Source organism: Populus nigra, chromosome 7 (assembly GCF_951802175.1).
Source record: "Populus nigra chromosome 7, ddPopNigr1.1, whole genome shotgun sequence".
Classification (NCBI taxonomy): domain Eukaryota; kingdom Viridiplantae; phylum Streptophyta; class Magnoliopsida; order Malpighiales; family Salicaceae; genus Populus; species Populus nigra.
In genome coordinates, this window is record NC_084858.1 from 21,613,691 (window position 1) to 21,628,236 (window position 14,546).

Genomic DNA, 14,546 nt, shown 5'->3' on the forward strand with positions numbered 1-14,546 from the left:
AGTAGAATAGTATTTTCAGTTTAACCTATATATAATGCATTTGTATTTAGGTTAACTTAAGCACTCATAATAAACAAATTATTGAGAATTCTAACCTCCTTTTATGTTTGATCTGAATTACTTTAACACTATCGACATTCTTCATGCAGATAAGCAAGCCCTTTTGCAATGTCAAGTATAATCTTCTTTTGTGTCTGCCAATCAATAAAAAAAAAACTGAGGTTGCTTGGTTGTCGGATAGTGTGTACACAAATAACCATTGAATATGTTTACTTTGTTGTAGGAACAGAAAGAAAACAAACAGGATTTCATCCAAAAAAAGAAGAAAACAAACAGGATGTTTCTGTTATTGCTATCAGAAAATCTTGATGCTAGCACTTGAACCCTACTTAAATATTATCAAAAATCGTGATTGCTCGGTTTGATATCGGATTGGCTCTTCACATGTGGCTTATTGAAATGGATACATTACAGGATTTACATTATAGGCAATAAAAGCATTTAGAACATGTTTAATATTTTGATAAATATTTTCTGTTTAAAAATATATTAAAATAATATTTTTTTTATTTTTAAAATTTAATTTTGACATCAATATATCAAAATAATCTGAAAATAAAAAAAATTATTCAAAATCGATTTAAAAATGCAAAAACAAAGGGTTATAAAGTGCTAAATAGAAAATTCCGATTCAGCAAGATACTCATTTATTTTTTGTAGTGCAAAGGAGGAATTCTATATATTTCATCTTCTAATTAACTCCTTCCAATGTTATTAACTAAATTCAATACCACGTTACTATTATCGGAAGAATTCTTCAATGCTTTGTTGGCTATTAAATGTCAAAGCTATTAGGTTTATTCTAATTCAATAATTTTGTTATATACTACTTCGTGTTCAAAGAACTATGTTAATAGTTCAATTGTATAACTAATGTGTTAAAAAAATCCCATTGTACCTTGGGCCATAAAAAATGCAAATGGGCCTCGAGCTTAATAAATGGAGGGAAAAGTGCTTCTTAGGGCTTTAGCCGTTTCTATTTCAAACAAGTGACATAAAACATGAAACTATAACATAAAATGAGATTTGAGTCCTGAATCTCCCAAACACAAATACCAAATAAACTTAAGAAATAGCAAAATGGTCTTTTTTATGCTTGGTTCAACCTGCACATGATAGGCTTTATATAAAAAATATAAGATAATCTCTAAGATTATCAAAGCACCAAAAACACACCCTAAACTTCTACTTATTACAATTAAACCCAAACAAGTCACCTCTAGGGTGGGCAAAACATCCAAATTTTTTTTTTAAGTACGCCATTCTACACCTCCATGGTGAACTCACACCAAATAAAAAAAAATGATGTTAATAAAAAGAATTTAAACAAGTTTAAGGACAAAACTGCAACAAGCATATAAATGTGCGGATTTCACTTAATAACATCTAAAATGCAAGGCATGGATAACATGGAGACTCAAATAAATCATGATATAGAAAATAAATTGAAAATTAAAATAGTCCCAAAATTACCCATTCCAAGCAAGTCGCCAACAAACTAAGATATTAAACTCGACTTAACTCATGAATGGGTATATAACTCATTTTAAGATTTAAGTTCTAAGTTGGATAAGTTAATTTATGTTAAATTGGGTAAATCCAATCATTATCGTTTCAAGATTTATTTTTTTAAGTTAAAATGATATTATTTAAAAAAAATAAAAAATTAAATTGAATTTTAATTAGATTGACTAGGACACATCAAGCTAAGTCTGAAATAGTTTAATTTAAAATTCAGTTTAGACAGGAAGCTGAATGAACAAATCACTAGATTCAACTATCAAGGGTTCATTTGTCTAGTAAAGTTGAGTTTAAAAAAAAAGTGTCATTTCAACACGTTAATCTACTTTAATTAAAATAAATGGCTATATAGTGTTTGTTATCATGCTGGGATGGTTTTGGCCCATGATTTGCGATATCAACCGAAAGTAATTGACTTGACTTCCACATTTTTATTTTCTATTTTTCTACTCTCCTGGCAAGGTACACACTCGCAGGACCTGTTGAGAAGACCTTATAGTCAAGGCAGCACCCCCTTGTAACTCAAGAGACCTCTGTGTAATTCTATCGAGACAAAATTTAGAATAGTATAACGAATGCAGATGTAATACTTAGTGTCTGAGTGTATTTGGTAATAAGATGTATTTTGCTTTTATAAAAGAGTTTGTAATTTAAAAATATATTAAAAATAAATTTTTATTAGTATATTAAAAGCATATAAAAAATATTAATTTAAAATTTTTAAAAATAAAAAATAGTTTAAAAAACATAACAGTATTAAATTCAAATATATTGAACAAGGATATAGTTGCCTCCTAATTTTCTAGTCCTATAGTCTATATACCAGCCATTTTTAGTTAATTTTTTTTTTAGTTTAACATGAGTGTCCGGGCCAACTTGCGCGTATCTCGACTAATATTATGGACCCTGAAATTAACGATCATGTAAGTCTCTAGTAGCGCCATCATATGAGTAACTACATGGCTCGAACCTGAGACCACAAATGGAACAAATCTCTTAGTTCCAAACTCTTACCACTGAACTACTATCTAGATGGTTAATTTTTTTTAGTTAATTTTTACATGAGCGTGCATGTGCATTACTTAATTTATATATCCTTTCGTTTTCCTCTTCGAGAAAAGAATAAATTAGTGCAAGAAGAAAGGTAATTGAGGAACCTGGGAGAGGACTAACTCTGCATTTAACAAGTAATGAACGATATTTTCAACGTTTTGAATTATAATGTTTTAAAAAACTTAAATCCTGTTTATTTTTTTATTTTAAAAAAAATTTTAAATTTTTTTTTCTTTGCTTCGAATTAATTATTTTTTGGTGCTTTTAAATCATTTTGATGTACTTATATCAAAAATAATTTTTTTAAAATAAAAAAAAATTATTTTAATACATTTCTGAGTAAAAAGTACTTTGAAAAGCAATCACTACTACACTATCAAACACCCCCCTAATTATGAAATAAAACAAAAAAAAAACCTTTTTTTAACATGGAAAAGGATTGAAATTTTCATAGTTTGTGACGGGTATTCGACACTTTCTTGGAAACATGTCAATAATATTTTAAAATTCAATATACTTAGGAATTTTTTTGAGTGTTTAGATAAAGAGTAATCGAACATTCATGTTAATGTTTCCTTCTTCGGAATTCAAGAAGTGGGATTTAGGGATCTTCTAATGATAAAATAAGTAACTTTTAATAAAGGATTACAATAAATAAGAGGGTGAATTTTATATTTTTAAGAATAATAGTATTTATTCTTAGTTATGTATGATAAATGCTTTGTAAAATAAAAGTATGAACAAAGAATAGAAAAGGTGTGAATCATTTACCTGAGTAGTTCAGAGGGTATATATAGCCTCTGAACTTTGTCATATTACTTGAATAAAGGGGTTGGAACATTATTTTTTTTCTTATATTATTAATGAGAAATAAATATCTCTTACACAACATTAATTAATGATAAATATTCCTTGCACATAATTAACGTTAATGAAAATATGGTAGGCCCTGTGGAGACTTTTATGCACCTAGAGATATAGGAAGATGATCATTCTTGACTTTTAATATTTTATATTAAAAGACATAAGAATCAACAAATAAATCCATGTGACCCAACATGGAGTCTAAAAAGTTATCAACTCAATATGTATTGGGTTTGGAATCATTCCAAATCCAAGGATGATGGATCTGACACCTTGTCAAACTCATATGCACTTGAACTCAGCGCGTAGCTGAACCCAAGATAGTTGGGTTTGACATCTTGTAAGACTCATATACATTTAGGCTCAACACATAATTCAGCCCAAGGCAATTGGATCTGGCATCATGTCTGACTTACATGTACTTGGGTTCGGCGCGTAGCTAAACCCAAGAATGTTTGAACTTGACACCTTATCAAACTCACATATTTGAACTTAGTGATAGCTGAACCCAAGGATGTTGGATTTAGCATTTGGTCAAACCTACATGTACTTGAACTTAATACATAATTGAACTCAAGGATATTAGATCTGGCATCTTATTAGAACCACATGTATTTGAGCTCAGCACATAATTGAACTCAAGGAGGTTTGGTATAGTCAAACCCATGTCATTGTCATCTGGGATTAGCATCCTACCAAGTCTAGATACATTAGGTTATTATCATGTTATTATTCTGTCTTTAGATTGTCATCTGGGATTGACATCCTACCAAGTCTAGATATGTTAGGTTATTATCTTGTCTTTAGCCTCCCCCCCCCCCGCCGCGTTTGTTTTTTGCGTTTTAGAAGTGTTTTTAAAAAAAATTGAATTTTTTTATTTTTTCTTTGCTTCAAATTAATATTTTTTTGTGTTTTTCGATCATTTTGATGAGCTAATGTCAAAAATAATTTTTTAAAAATAAAAAAAAATATTATTTTGATATTTTTCTGAGTGAAAAGCACTTTGAAAAATAATAGCAATCATATTTCCAAACATACTTTAAGCTTTTAAACAACCATATTAAAGATATATTAATTTATTAGGACTATAAGTTATAACCAAAAGTTTCTTTTCATTTTTTATGTTAAAAAATGAGAGGGGGAATAAGCAACTATGCATAGCTTAAATTTTTGTGCTAAAAAAGACCGGTATTACAGTACACAGAAACCTTGAATTTTTCAATCTCAGTAGAAAAATCATGAAAACTAAAAATTCTGCATTAAAGATTAACAAAATCATTTCAGAGAGAGATGGTGGTGTTAATGATGGAGATTTGTTGTAGGCAAGTCTGAGATAGTTCTGAACATTTAGTTATTAATAATTGAATCATGCAAGAATTCTAGTAGAAGTGGGATGGAGTTAAGCCCAATGAAAGACATGTTACGCCAAATAAATAGCCTGAAAGAAAAATTCATAACTTTCTATCTGATTTTTTAATTACATTCAAATTTAGTTAGAAAATTCTATAAACTCTTCGGTCTAAAAAAAAGCCCATTTTTTTTCCTAAAAAATGATAGGCAGGTGAAACCCATCTCAGATTTTCTACAGGATACATTTCATCCACACACATCTGAAAAACTCTCATAGTGCCTGGTCAAGAACCAACGACTTTGAATAATCAAACGTTGAAAATTCTGAAGACTATACTCCAGTACACCGGCAAACTACTTGAGACATGTCAATACCTTGCTAGACAAGTGCTAAAAAAGCTGTGGTTAGCTTAGGATAGCATGGAAAAGTAGCAGAAGTGATAAGAAGCATGATAGATTTTATTTCTGCCAGAAGAGAGAGTCTTACAACTACATCATCTAGGATTGGAAAGAACAGATGCTGGAGGAGGTGCTGAAGAAATATGGTTGTTACCAGCTGGAGAAGATATCATTGCATGCGAAAAACGATAATTGATGTTTGAATCTACCTCCATAACACCTTCCAGCACTTTTAAAACTGTTGACATGAGAGGTCTTCTTTCTGGGTCATCTTGCAAACACCAAGCAGCAACCTTTATCATCGTCGTTATTTCCTCTCTATCACTCCGCGTGTATTCATCCAAATTTTCCACAATGTCTATTACTCTATCTTGATCACCTTTCTTCTGCAACATTGTAAGCAAATGAAAGGCAGATTCTGGTTGTGATTGGTCTGCATTTCTGCGTGCACAAACTATTTCAAGGAGGACAATTCCGAAGCTATATATGTCAACTTTTACCGTAATATGACCTAATGGTTGACGCCATTCTGGAGCAAGATATCCCGGTGTTCCTCTCATTGAGATTTGAACCTGGCTCATATCTCTATTGATTAGCTTGGATAACCCAAAATCAGCGATTTTGGCATGGAAACTTGAATCCAAAAGAATGTTCTGTGGTTTTACATCAAGATGTATTATGGTATGTCGACAGTCTTCATGAAGATAAGCCAGGCCTTTTGCTATGTCGAGTATAATCTTCTTCCTGGTCTGCCAATCAAGGAAAGATCTTTGTACGTTCATAAAAATCCAATTATCCAACGATCCATTGCTCAAATACTCAAAAACCAAAAGCCTAGAGGATTTCTCTGCGCAAAATCCAATCAACCTCACCAAGTTAAAATGGTGCAGACTTCCAATTGCCTCGGCTTCTGCTAAAAAAGCACTCATTCCTTGGCCTCGTTTCTCCAACCTCTTCACAGCAATTTGTGTTCCATCTCCCAATTTTCCTTTGAATACAGACCCGAAGCCTCCTCTTCCGAGTCTCTCGTTGAAATTATCAGTTGCAACGTATAGTTCTTGGTATGAGAACCTGACAGGCATTCCTGGAACATGCTTTATATGATGATCTTCCACATCCTGCTGATCTTGTTCAGACTGCCCACGCCATCTTGCCCTCAAAATAAAAATCACTACAAAAGAAATGATAAGAAGAACACTACCTATAACTCCTGCTATAATTGGTACCAAACTTCTTGGAGTTTTAGGCCTTATTTCTGGAGAAGGCCTTGGTGGTTTTTTAACTTGTGGGGGTGGTGATGGCGGCGGTTCGGCAGGGCTTGAATATTCAGTTGTGTTTCCTGTGATGGACATGTAAGCAAGTCAAAGAACAGATGTATGAATTGTGGATGAATTGTGTAAGCTATAATTTCTTTCCACGTGCAGTACAATATATATAGAATGTGTCTTTGTGGTAAACTAACTTCTATTTGTGCAGGCTTTCTTAACTTCTCATCAAACAAATTACACCACTCCTAAATGTTAAAATGATTATGAACAAAATATCAAACTCAAAAAACTACAAGTTTGAAAAATGGTTAATTTACCTGCACAGAAGACAATTTGGTAATCGGATGATGCACAACTGAAGGTACCAGTCTCATCGTCAAGAGGATAGGTGTAAGTGCTTGGACACATTTTCTTAAAATTCTGAGAATAAGAAGTAGGCTTGCAAGTCGAAGGTGTTTCATATTCACCAGTACAACAATATTGCTGTGAACCGAAGGCCTCACACGCGCTGCGGCATCCCGCAATCTTCCCATCAGAACTATTAACCGTAAGTCCTGAAGGACAAACGCCATTCAAATCCACCACACATCCTGCTTTTTTGCAGGTCTTATTAGAAGGCAGAACAAGCAAAGGCAGGTTGTAGCCATCAAGAAGACTAACATTAAAAAAATCTAGTCCAGCATTGTTAATCTTGAACTCTGCCATCGTCACAGGACTCGAGCCAGCTGGTACTGTTGAACATTCTATTTTGCCAGAGCCGCAGTCGCCTGTGATGCAGGAGAATCTTCCCGTATCATCTTCAGTGCAATGTGTGCGACCCCATAAATGACCAACCCAATCATCCGAGGTTTTTATTTCCTTCCCGTCTTTCTCTCCAAGGGAAAACCCAGTTGGGATAGTTGGGGTGACATAGAAGAGAGGTCTTGGATCATATGTTGAGTTTATTCCTGGCCATATAATGTAGTCACAATTGTTTAATATTGTTAAAGTTGTTGAAACATAAGATAACAGCTTAATGAATTGTGTTCAAGAATTAGAGATGGGAACAGAAAAATTGTGATAGATTTTTGTACCATACCTGATACGAATAAATGAGCAACCAAGAAAGGAGATAAATGCATAAGCAACTTCAGTCGTGACATTGAAGCAGAATTAGTTTAAGAAAAATAAAAAGTTTGGATTCCAATTAACAGGGTTTCTTTTTCTTTCTTTTTTCATTGGGCTAAGCTTTACTTGAAGGTTCCACGAAGAACAGGATATGTCTATTACGCGTAGGGGACTTGACATTGTGCATAGAAAAGTTTGTGTTGAAAGTTCTTCCAAAGTCATCCAACCACTTTCTTGAAAATAAGGCAAAAGAGACCCACATTTTTAACTGGATACTCGGAATTAATTTATTACCTCTAAGAAAAAGAAATATGTTGTGTTATATTTATGATAAAAAAATAAATTTATAGCCCACTATTTTATTTGTTCCCTGTAGTTTTTTTAATTTTATATTTTGATTCTAAGCTTATTTATCGTGTTTCTATTCCTAAGATACCGTTTGGAAATTAATTATCCCGAGATAAAAAAGATAAAGTCGGTTAAAACAAAGAAGACTGGACAAAAAAAAATATAAAAACAGAATTGTGTTTGATAATGATGTACAAAACAGAGTAATTGTCTCTGTATCCTATTTAGCTATGGTGAATAAAATATAAAAAGTCTATTATACCTTTATTATTTATTATTATCAAATTTATATTTTTTAAAAAATAATTAGATATTATTTTTTATGTTAGTTTATATTGTGTGCTAAAATTAATAATATTATTATAATCATAGTTATAATCATAGTAACCGAACGATTCTTGACATGGCGATAAGTCTACTCAAAGCAATGAAACTGCCCAAACAATACTGGGCTAAAGTTGTATCATGTGCAGTGTATCTACTGAATCGCTGCCCAACCAAAAGTTTGCAAGCTGTCACTCCACAAGAAGCATGGAGTGGTCACAAACCAAGTGTTACTCATCTTCGAGTCTTTGGTTGTGTGGCATATGCAAAGATCCCAGATGCAAGAAGGACCAAACTCGATGATAAAAGCAAGAAATGCATCTTTGTTGGATACGGTGAGAGAAGGATGGGATACAAGCTGTGTAATCCCATCACAAAGAAGGTAATTATGAGTAGATGTTATCTTTGAAAAAGATAAAACTTGGCAATGGAAGAATGACCAAGAAGCAGTCAAATGGATCAGCACTGATTTGATCCTTGAAGATGAAGTGGAAGTACCACCAGTACTTGCAGAAGGTCCAATAGTACCAGCAGAGCCACAAAGTCCAGAACACAGATTCCCTGTATTCAACAGGAGGAATACACCAGAATCATCATCAACACCATCATCAGCATCCTCATCAGAAGGACCAAGAAGGATGAGAAGTCTAGAAGAGCTGTATGACGCCACTCAAGTCATGGAAGATACAACTCTGTTTTGTTTCTTTGCAGATAGTGACCCACTTAGCTTCAATGAAGCTATCACAGAAGAAAAGTAGATAGAAGCAATGGATGAAGAAATACATGCCATTGAGAAGAATGATACCTGGAAGCTGAATTATCTACCAGAAAACAAGAAAGCAATAGGTGTCAAATGGGTCTACAAGACAAAGAAGAATGCAAAAGGAGAAGTGCAAAGATACAAAGCAAGATTAGTGCTGAAAGGCTACAAACAGAGAGAAGGCATTGACTATGGAGAAGTATTTGCTCTAGTAGCCCGGCTAGAGACAATCAGACTGATGATCTCATTAGCCGCACAACATAGATGGAAGATATATCAACTTGATGTGAAGTCAGCATTTCTGAATGGCTTCCTAGAAGAAGAGATCTATGTTGAACAGCCACTTGGATACATTTATGCTGGAAATGAAGGCAAGGTATACAAGTTGAAGAAAGCTCTCTACAGTTTGAAGCAAGCTCCGCGTGCTTGGAATACCAGAATTGACAGGTATTTTCAAGAAAATGGATTTGAAAAATGTCTATATGAACACGCAATGTATGTGAAGAAGGAAGCTGATGGAAGTATATTATTTGTATGCCTGTATATTGATGATTTGATCTTCACCGGCAACAACCCTACCATGTTTGAAGCCTTCAAGAAAAGCATGGTACAGGAGTTTGAGATGACAGACATTGGTCTGATGGCACACTTTCTTGGCTTAGAAGTGGTGCAGAAAAAAGAAGGGATTTTTGTATCCCAAAGCAGTTATGCCAAAGACATTCTTGAAAGGTTCAAGATGGAAAACTGCAATCCGGTATCAACTCCAGTTGAGAATGGAGTAGAATTGAGGAAGAGTAAAGTTGGAACTGTTGATCCAACTTACTTCAAAAGCTTAGTAGGAAGTTTAAGGTACTTGACATGTACCAGACCGGATATACTCTACAGAGTTGGTCTTATCAGCAAATACATAGAGACACCAGACCAGTCTCATTTGAATGCAGCCAAGAGAATTCTTCGCTACATCAAAGGCACAATAAATGAAGATATGTTTTATACCTCAAGTACAAATTTCAATCTCACTGGCTACTCGGATAGTGATTGGGGTAGAGATCTGGATGAAAGGAAAAACACAATAGGGTTTGTCTTTTTCATGGGAAATACATCTTTCACATGGTCATCTAAGAAGCAATCGATAGTAACGTTATCAAGCTATGAAGCTGAGTATGTTGCTGCCAACTCAGCTGTATGCCATTTAATATGGTTAAGGAATATGTTGAAGTTTTTGGGATTTCCTCAATAAAGTCCTACAGAGCTCTATATTGATAATCGATCAACGATTGCATTAGCAAAGAACCCGGTGTATCATGAACGAAGTAAGTACATTGATACACTTCATCACTTCATCCGAGAGCATGTGAAGAACAAAGAAGTTGAGCTGATATCCTGCAAGACAAATGATCAAGTTGCAGATATCTTTACAAAGCCTGCACAAATATCTTATAGTTTTTTGAGATTGGTATTTTGTTTTTAATCATTTTAACATTTAGGAGTCGTGTAATTTGTTTGATGAAAAGTTAATTAAGAAAGCCTGCACAAATAGAAGTTAGTTTACCACAAAGCCACATTTTTTATTAACAATATACTAAAAGGTGTGGGGAAAGCACTGTAGCTTCCCCACGCCTTTTAATTATACTTATATATAATAATAATTATTATTATTATAGCCTTTTAATTATACTTATATATAATTATAATTATATAATTATATTATAATATATATATATTTTTGTTTTTTTTTGTTTTTATTTATTATTATTATTTTGTTTTTTATGCCTTTATGGGTTTTTTTTTTTTGCTTTTTTCTTTGTGTTTTTTTCTTTTCATGAATTTTTTTATTTAATTTAGTTTGTAATGGTAATTTTTTTTATTTAGTTATCAGAATTTCATGATACGGATCCCGAGTTTGACGGGTTAACCTGATTTGACGAGTCCTGAAATTTTTTATTTTTTTTAGTTAATTTTTTTCATTTAGTTTAGTTTATTAATGTTAAATTTTTTTTTATTTAATTATCAAACTTTCATGACACGTATCTAAGGTTTGACGGGTTAACCTGGTTTGAAGAGTTAATCCAGTTAATTCAGATTTTGTTTTTCTTTTTCTTCATTAGTTATTTTCTTCCCGTTGATTTTTTTTCTTTGTTTTTTTCTTTTTAATTAATCTATTTAATTATCACACTTTTATAACACGACCTTGCAGCAAGACCCATATCCAAGACTTTTGGATTCGGTGTTGCAACCAAACTCATTTAAACTTGAGTCATGTAAGTTTAATATTATTATAAATATTATAAATATTACTCTTGGGTCAAGTGTTGCAGTTAGACCAAAGGTTCTTGGGTATATCTTTGCAGAAAGACATAACACTCTTAGATTTTAGCATTTTTTGATATTTTTTATGCAAGAAAAAAAATAACCCGTGGCGTATGCCTTTGTTTTGTTTTGTTTTTCCTTTTCTTTTGTAAGCCTTTTACTGTGGACTGCACAGTGCAGTCCACAGTGAAAAAGCTGATGTTTTTAGTTTGTTTTTTTTTTGTCTTTTCTTCTTCTTTTGTAATTATTCTTTTAATTTAGTTTATTAATATTAAATTTTTTATGTTTAATTATTAGACTTTCATAACACGGATCCTAGGTTTGACGGGTTAACCCAATTGATTCAGATTGTTTTTCTTTTTCCTCATTAGTTTTGTTCTTCCGATTTTATCTTTTATATTGTATGCAGTCCACGGTGAAAAGGCTAATGCCTTTAGTTTTTTTTTTTGCTTTTTTTTCTTTTTATGTCTTTCACTGTGAACTGCATAGTCCAGTCCACGGTGAAAAGGTTGATGCCTTTTTTTTCTTTTTAATTAATTTTTTTTTAATTTAGTTTGTTGATATTAATTTTTTTTCTATTTAGTTATTAGACTTCATGACACGGATCTCAGGTTTGACGGGTTAACCCAGTTAATTCATTTTTTTTTTCTTTTTCTTCATTAGTTTTTTTTTTTAATGTTGGTTTTTTTTCTTTGTTTTTTTCTTTTTAATTAATCTATTTAAGTATCACACTCTTATGACACAACCTTGCAGCCAGACTCATATCCAAGACTACTGGGTTTAGTATTGTAGCCAAACCCACTTAAACTTGGATCTTTCAAGTTTAATGTTATTATAAATATTACTATTGGGTCAGGCGTTGCAGTCAAACCTAAAACTCTTGAATATAACTTTGCAAAAACATCTAATACTTTTAGATCTTAGCTTTTTTTAATATTTTTATGTAAAAAAATTGACTTGCGGCATCGCACGGGTTATGTAACTAGTATATTGTACATTCTATTTTGCCAGAGCCGCAGTCGCCTGTGATGCAGGAGAATCTTCCCGTATCATCTTCAGTGCAATGTGTGCGACCCCATAAATGACCAACCCAATCATCCGAGGTTTTTATTTCCTTCCCGTCTTTCTCTCCAAGGGAAAACCCAGTTGGGATAGTTGGGGTGACATAGAAGAGAGGTCTTGGATCATATGTTGAGTTTATTCCTGGCCATATAATGTAGTCACAATTGTTTAATATTGTTAAAGTTGTTGAAACATAAGATAACAGCTTAATGAATTGTGTTCAAGAATTAGAGATGGGAACAGAAAAATTGTGATAGATTTTTGTACCATACCTGATACGAATAAATGAGCAACCAAGAAAGGAGATAAATGCATAAGCAACTTCAGTCGTGACATTGAAGCAGAATTAGTTTAAGAAAAATAAAAAGTTTGGATTCCAATTAACAGGGTTTCTTTTTCTTTCTTTTTTCATTGGGCTAAGCTTTACTTGAAGGTTCCACGAAGAACAGGATATGTCTATTACGCGTAGGGGACTTGACATTGTGCATAGAAAAGTTTGTGTTGAAAGTTCTTCCAAAGTCATCCAACCACTTTCTTGAAAATAAGGCAAAAGAGACCCACATTTTTAACTGGATACTCGGAATTAATTTATTACCTCTAAGAAAAAGAAATATGTTGTGTTATATTTATGATAAAAAAATAAATTTATAGCCCACTATTTTATTTGTTCCCTGTAGTTTTTTTAATTTTATATTTTGATTCTAAGCTTATTTATCGTGTTTCTATTCCTAAGATACCGTTTGGAAATTAATTATCCCGAGATAAAAAAGATAAAGTCGGTTAAAACAAAGAAGACTGGACAAAAAAAAATATAAAAACAGAATTGTGTTTGATAATGATGTACAAAACAGAGTAATTGTCTCTGTATCCTATTTAGCTATGGTGAATAAAATATAAAAAGTCTATTATACCTTTATTATTTATTATTATCAAATTTATATTTTTTAAAAAATAATTAGATATTATTTTTTATGTTAGTTTATATTGTGTGCTAAAATTAATAATATTATTATAATCATAGTTATAATCATAGTAACCGAACGATTCTTGACATGGCGATAAGTCTACTCAAAGCAATGAAACTGCCCAAACAATACTGGGCTAAAGTTGTATCATGTGCAGTGTATCTACTGAATCCCTGCCCAACCAAAAGTTTGCAAGCTGTCACTCCACAAGAAGCATGGAGTGGTCTGATGGCACACTTTCTTGGCTTAGAAGTGGTGCAAAAAGAAGAAGGGATTTTTGTATCCCAAAGCAGTTATGCCAAAGACATTCTTGAAAGGTTCAAGATGGAAAACTGCAATCCGGTATCAACTCCAGTTGAGAATGGAGTAGAATTGAGGAAGAGTAAAGTTGGAACTGTTGATCCAACTTACTTCAAAAGCTTAGTAGGAAGTTTAAGGTACTTGACATGTACCAGACCGGATATACTCTACAGAGTTGGTCTTATCAGCAAATACATAGAGACACCAGACCAGTCTCATTTGAATGCAGCCAAGAGAATTCTTCGCTACATCAAAGGCACAATAAATGAAGATATGTTTTATACCTCAAGTACAAATTTCAATCTCACTGGCTACTCGGATAGTGATTGGGGTAGAGATCTGGATGAAAGGAAAAACACAATAGAGTTTGTCTTTTTCATGGGAAATACATCTTTCACATGGTCATCTAAGAAGCAATCGATAGTAACGTTATCAAGCTATGAAGCTGAGTATGTTGCTGCCAACTCAGCTGTATGCCATTTAATATGGTTAAGGAATATGTTGAAGTTTTTGGGATTTCCTCAATAAAGTCCTACGGAGCTCTATATTGATAATCGATCAACGATTGCATTAGCAAAGAACCCGGTGTATCATGAACGAAGTAAGTACATTGATACACTTCATCACTTCATCCGAGAGCATGTGAAGAACAAAGAAGTTGAGCTGATATCCTGCAAGACAAATGATCAAGTTGCAGATATCTTTACAAAGCCTGCACAAATATCTTATAGTTTTTTGAGATTGGTATTTTGTTTTTAATCATTTTAACATTTAGGAGTCGTGTAATTTGTTTGATGAAAAGTTAATTAAGAAAGCCTGCACAAATAGAAGTTAGTTTACCACAAAGCCACATTC

General features: G+C 32.8%; 2 protein-coding genes across 2 annotated transcripts; one reads left to right on the forward strand and one right to left on the reverse strand.

The window, feature by feature from the left end:
- Nucleotides 1-5,129: 5,129 nt before the first annotated feature.
- Nucleotides 5,130-7,731, reverse strand: LOC133699153 (PR5-like receptor kinase). Its single transcript, XM_062122307.1, has 3 exons — nt 7,594-7,731; nt 6,833-7,462; nt 5,130-6,586 (listed from the first exon to the last, which is right to left on the reverse strand). The coding sequence occupies exons 1-3, from the start codon at nt 7,655-7,657 to the stop codon at nt 5,343-5,345; spliced, it is 1,938 nt and encodes a 645-aa protein (XP_061978291.1). The 5' UTR covers nt 7,658-7,731; the 3' UTR covers nt 5,130-5,342.
- Nucleotides 7,732-13,478: 5,747 nt separating this feature from the next.
- On the forward strand, nt 13,479-14,219 carry LOC133700167 (secreted RxLR effector protein 161-like). Its single transcript, XM_062123713.1, has one exon. It carries the CDS (start codon nt 13,479-13,481, stop codon nt 14,217-14,219), a length of 741 nt encoding a protein of 246 aa, XP_061979697.1.
- Nucleotides 14,220-14,546: the final 327 nt, after the last annotated feature.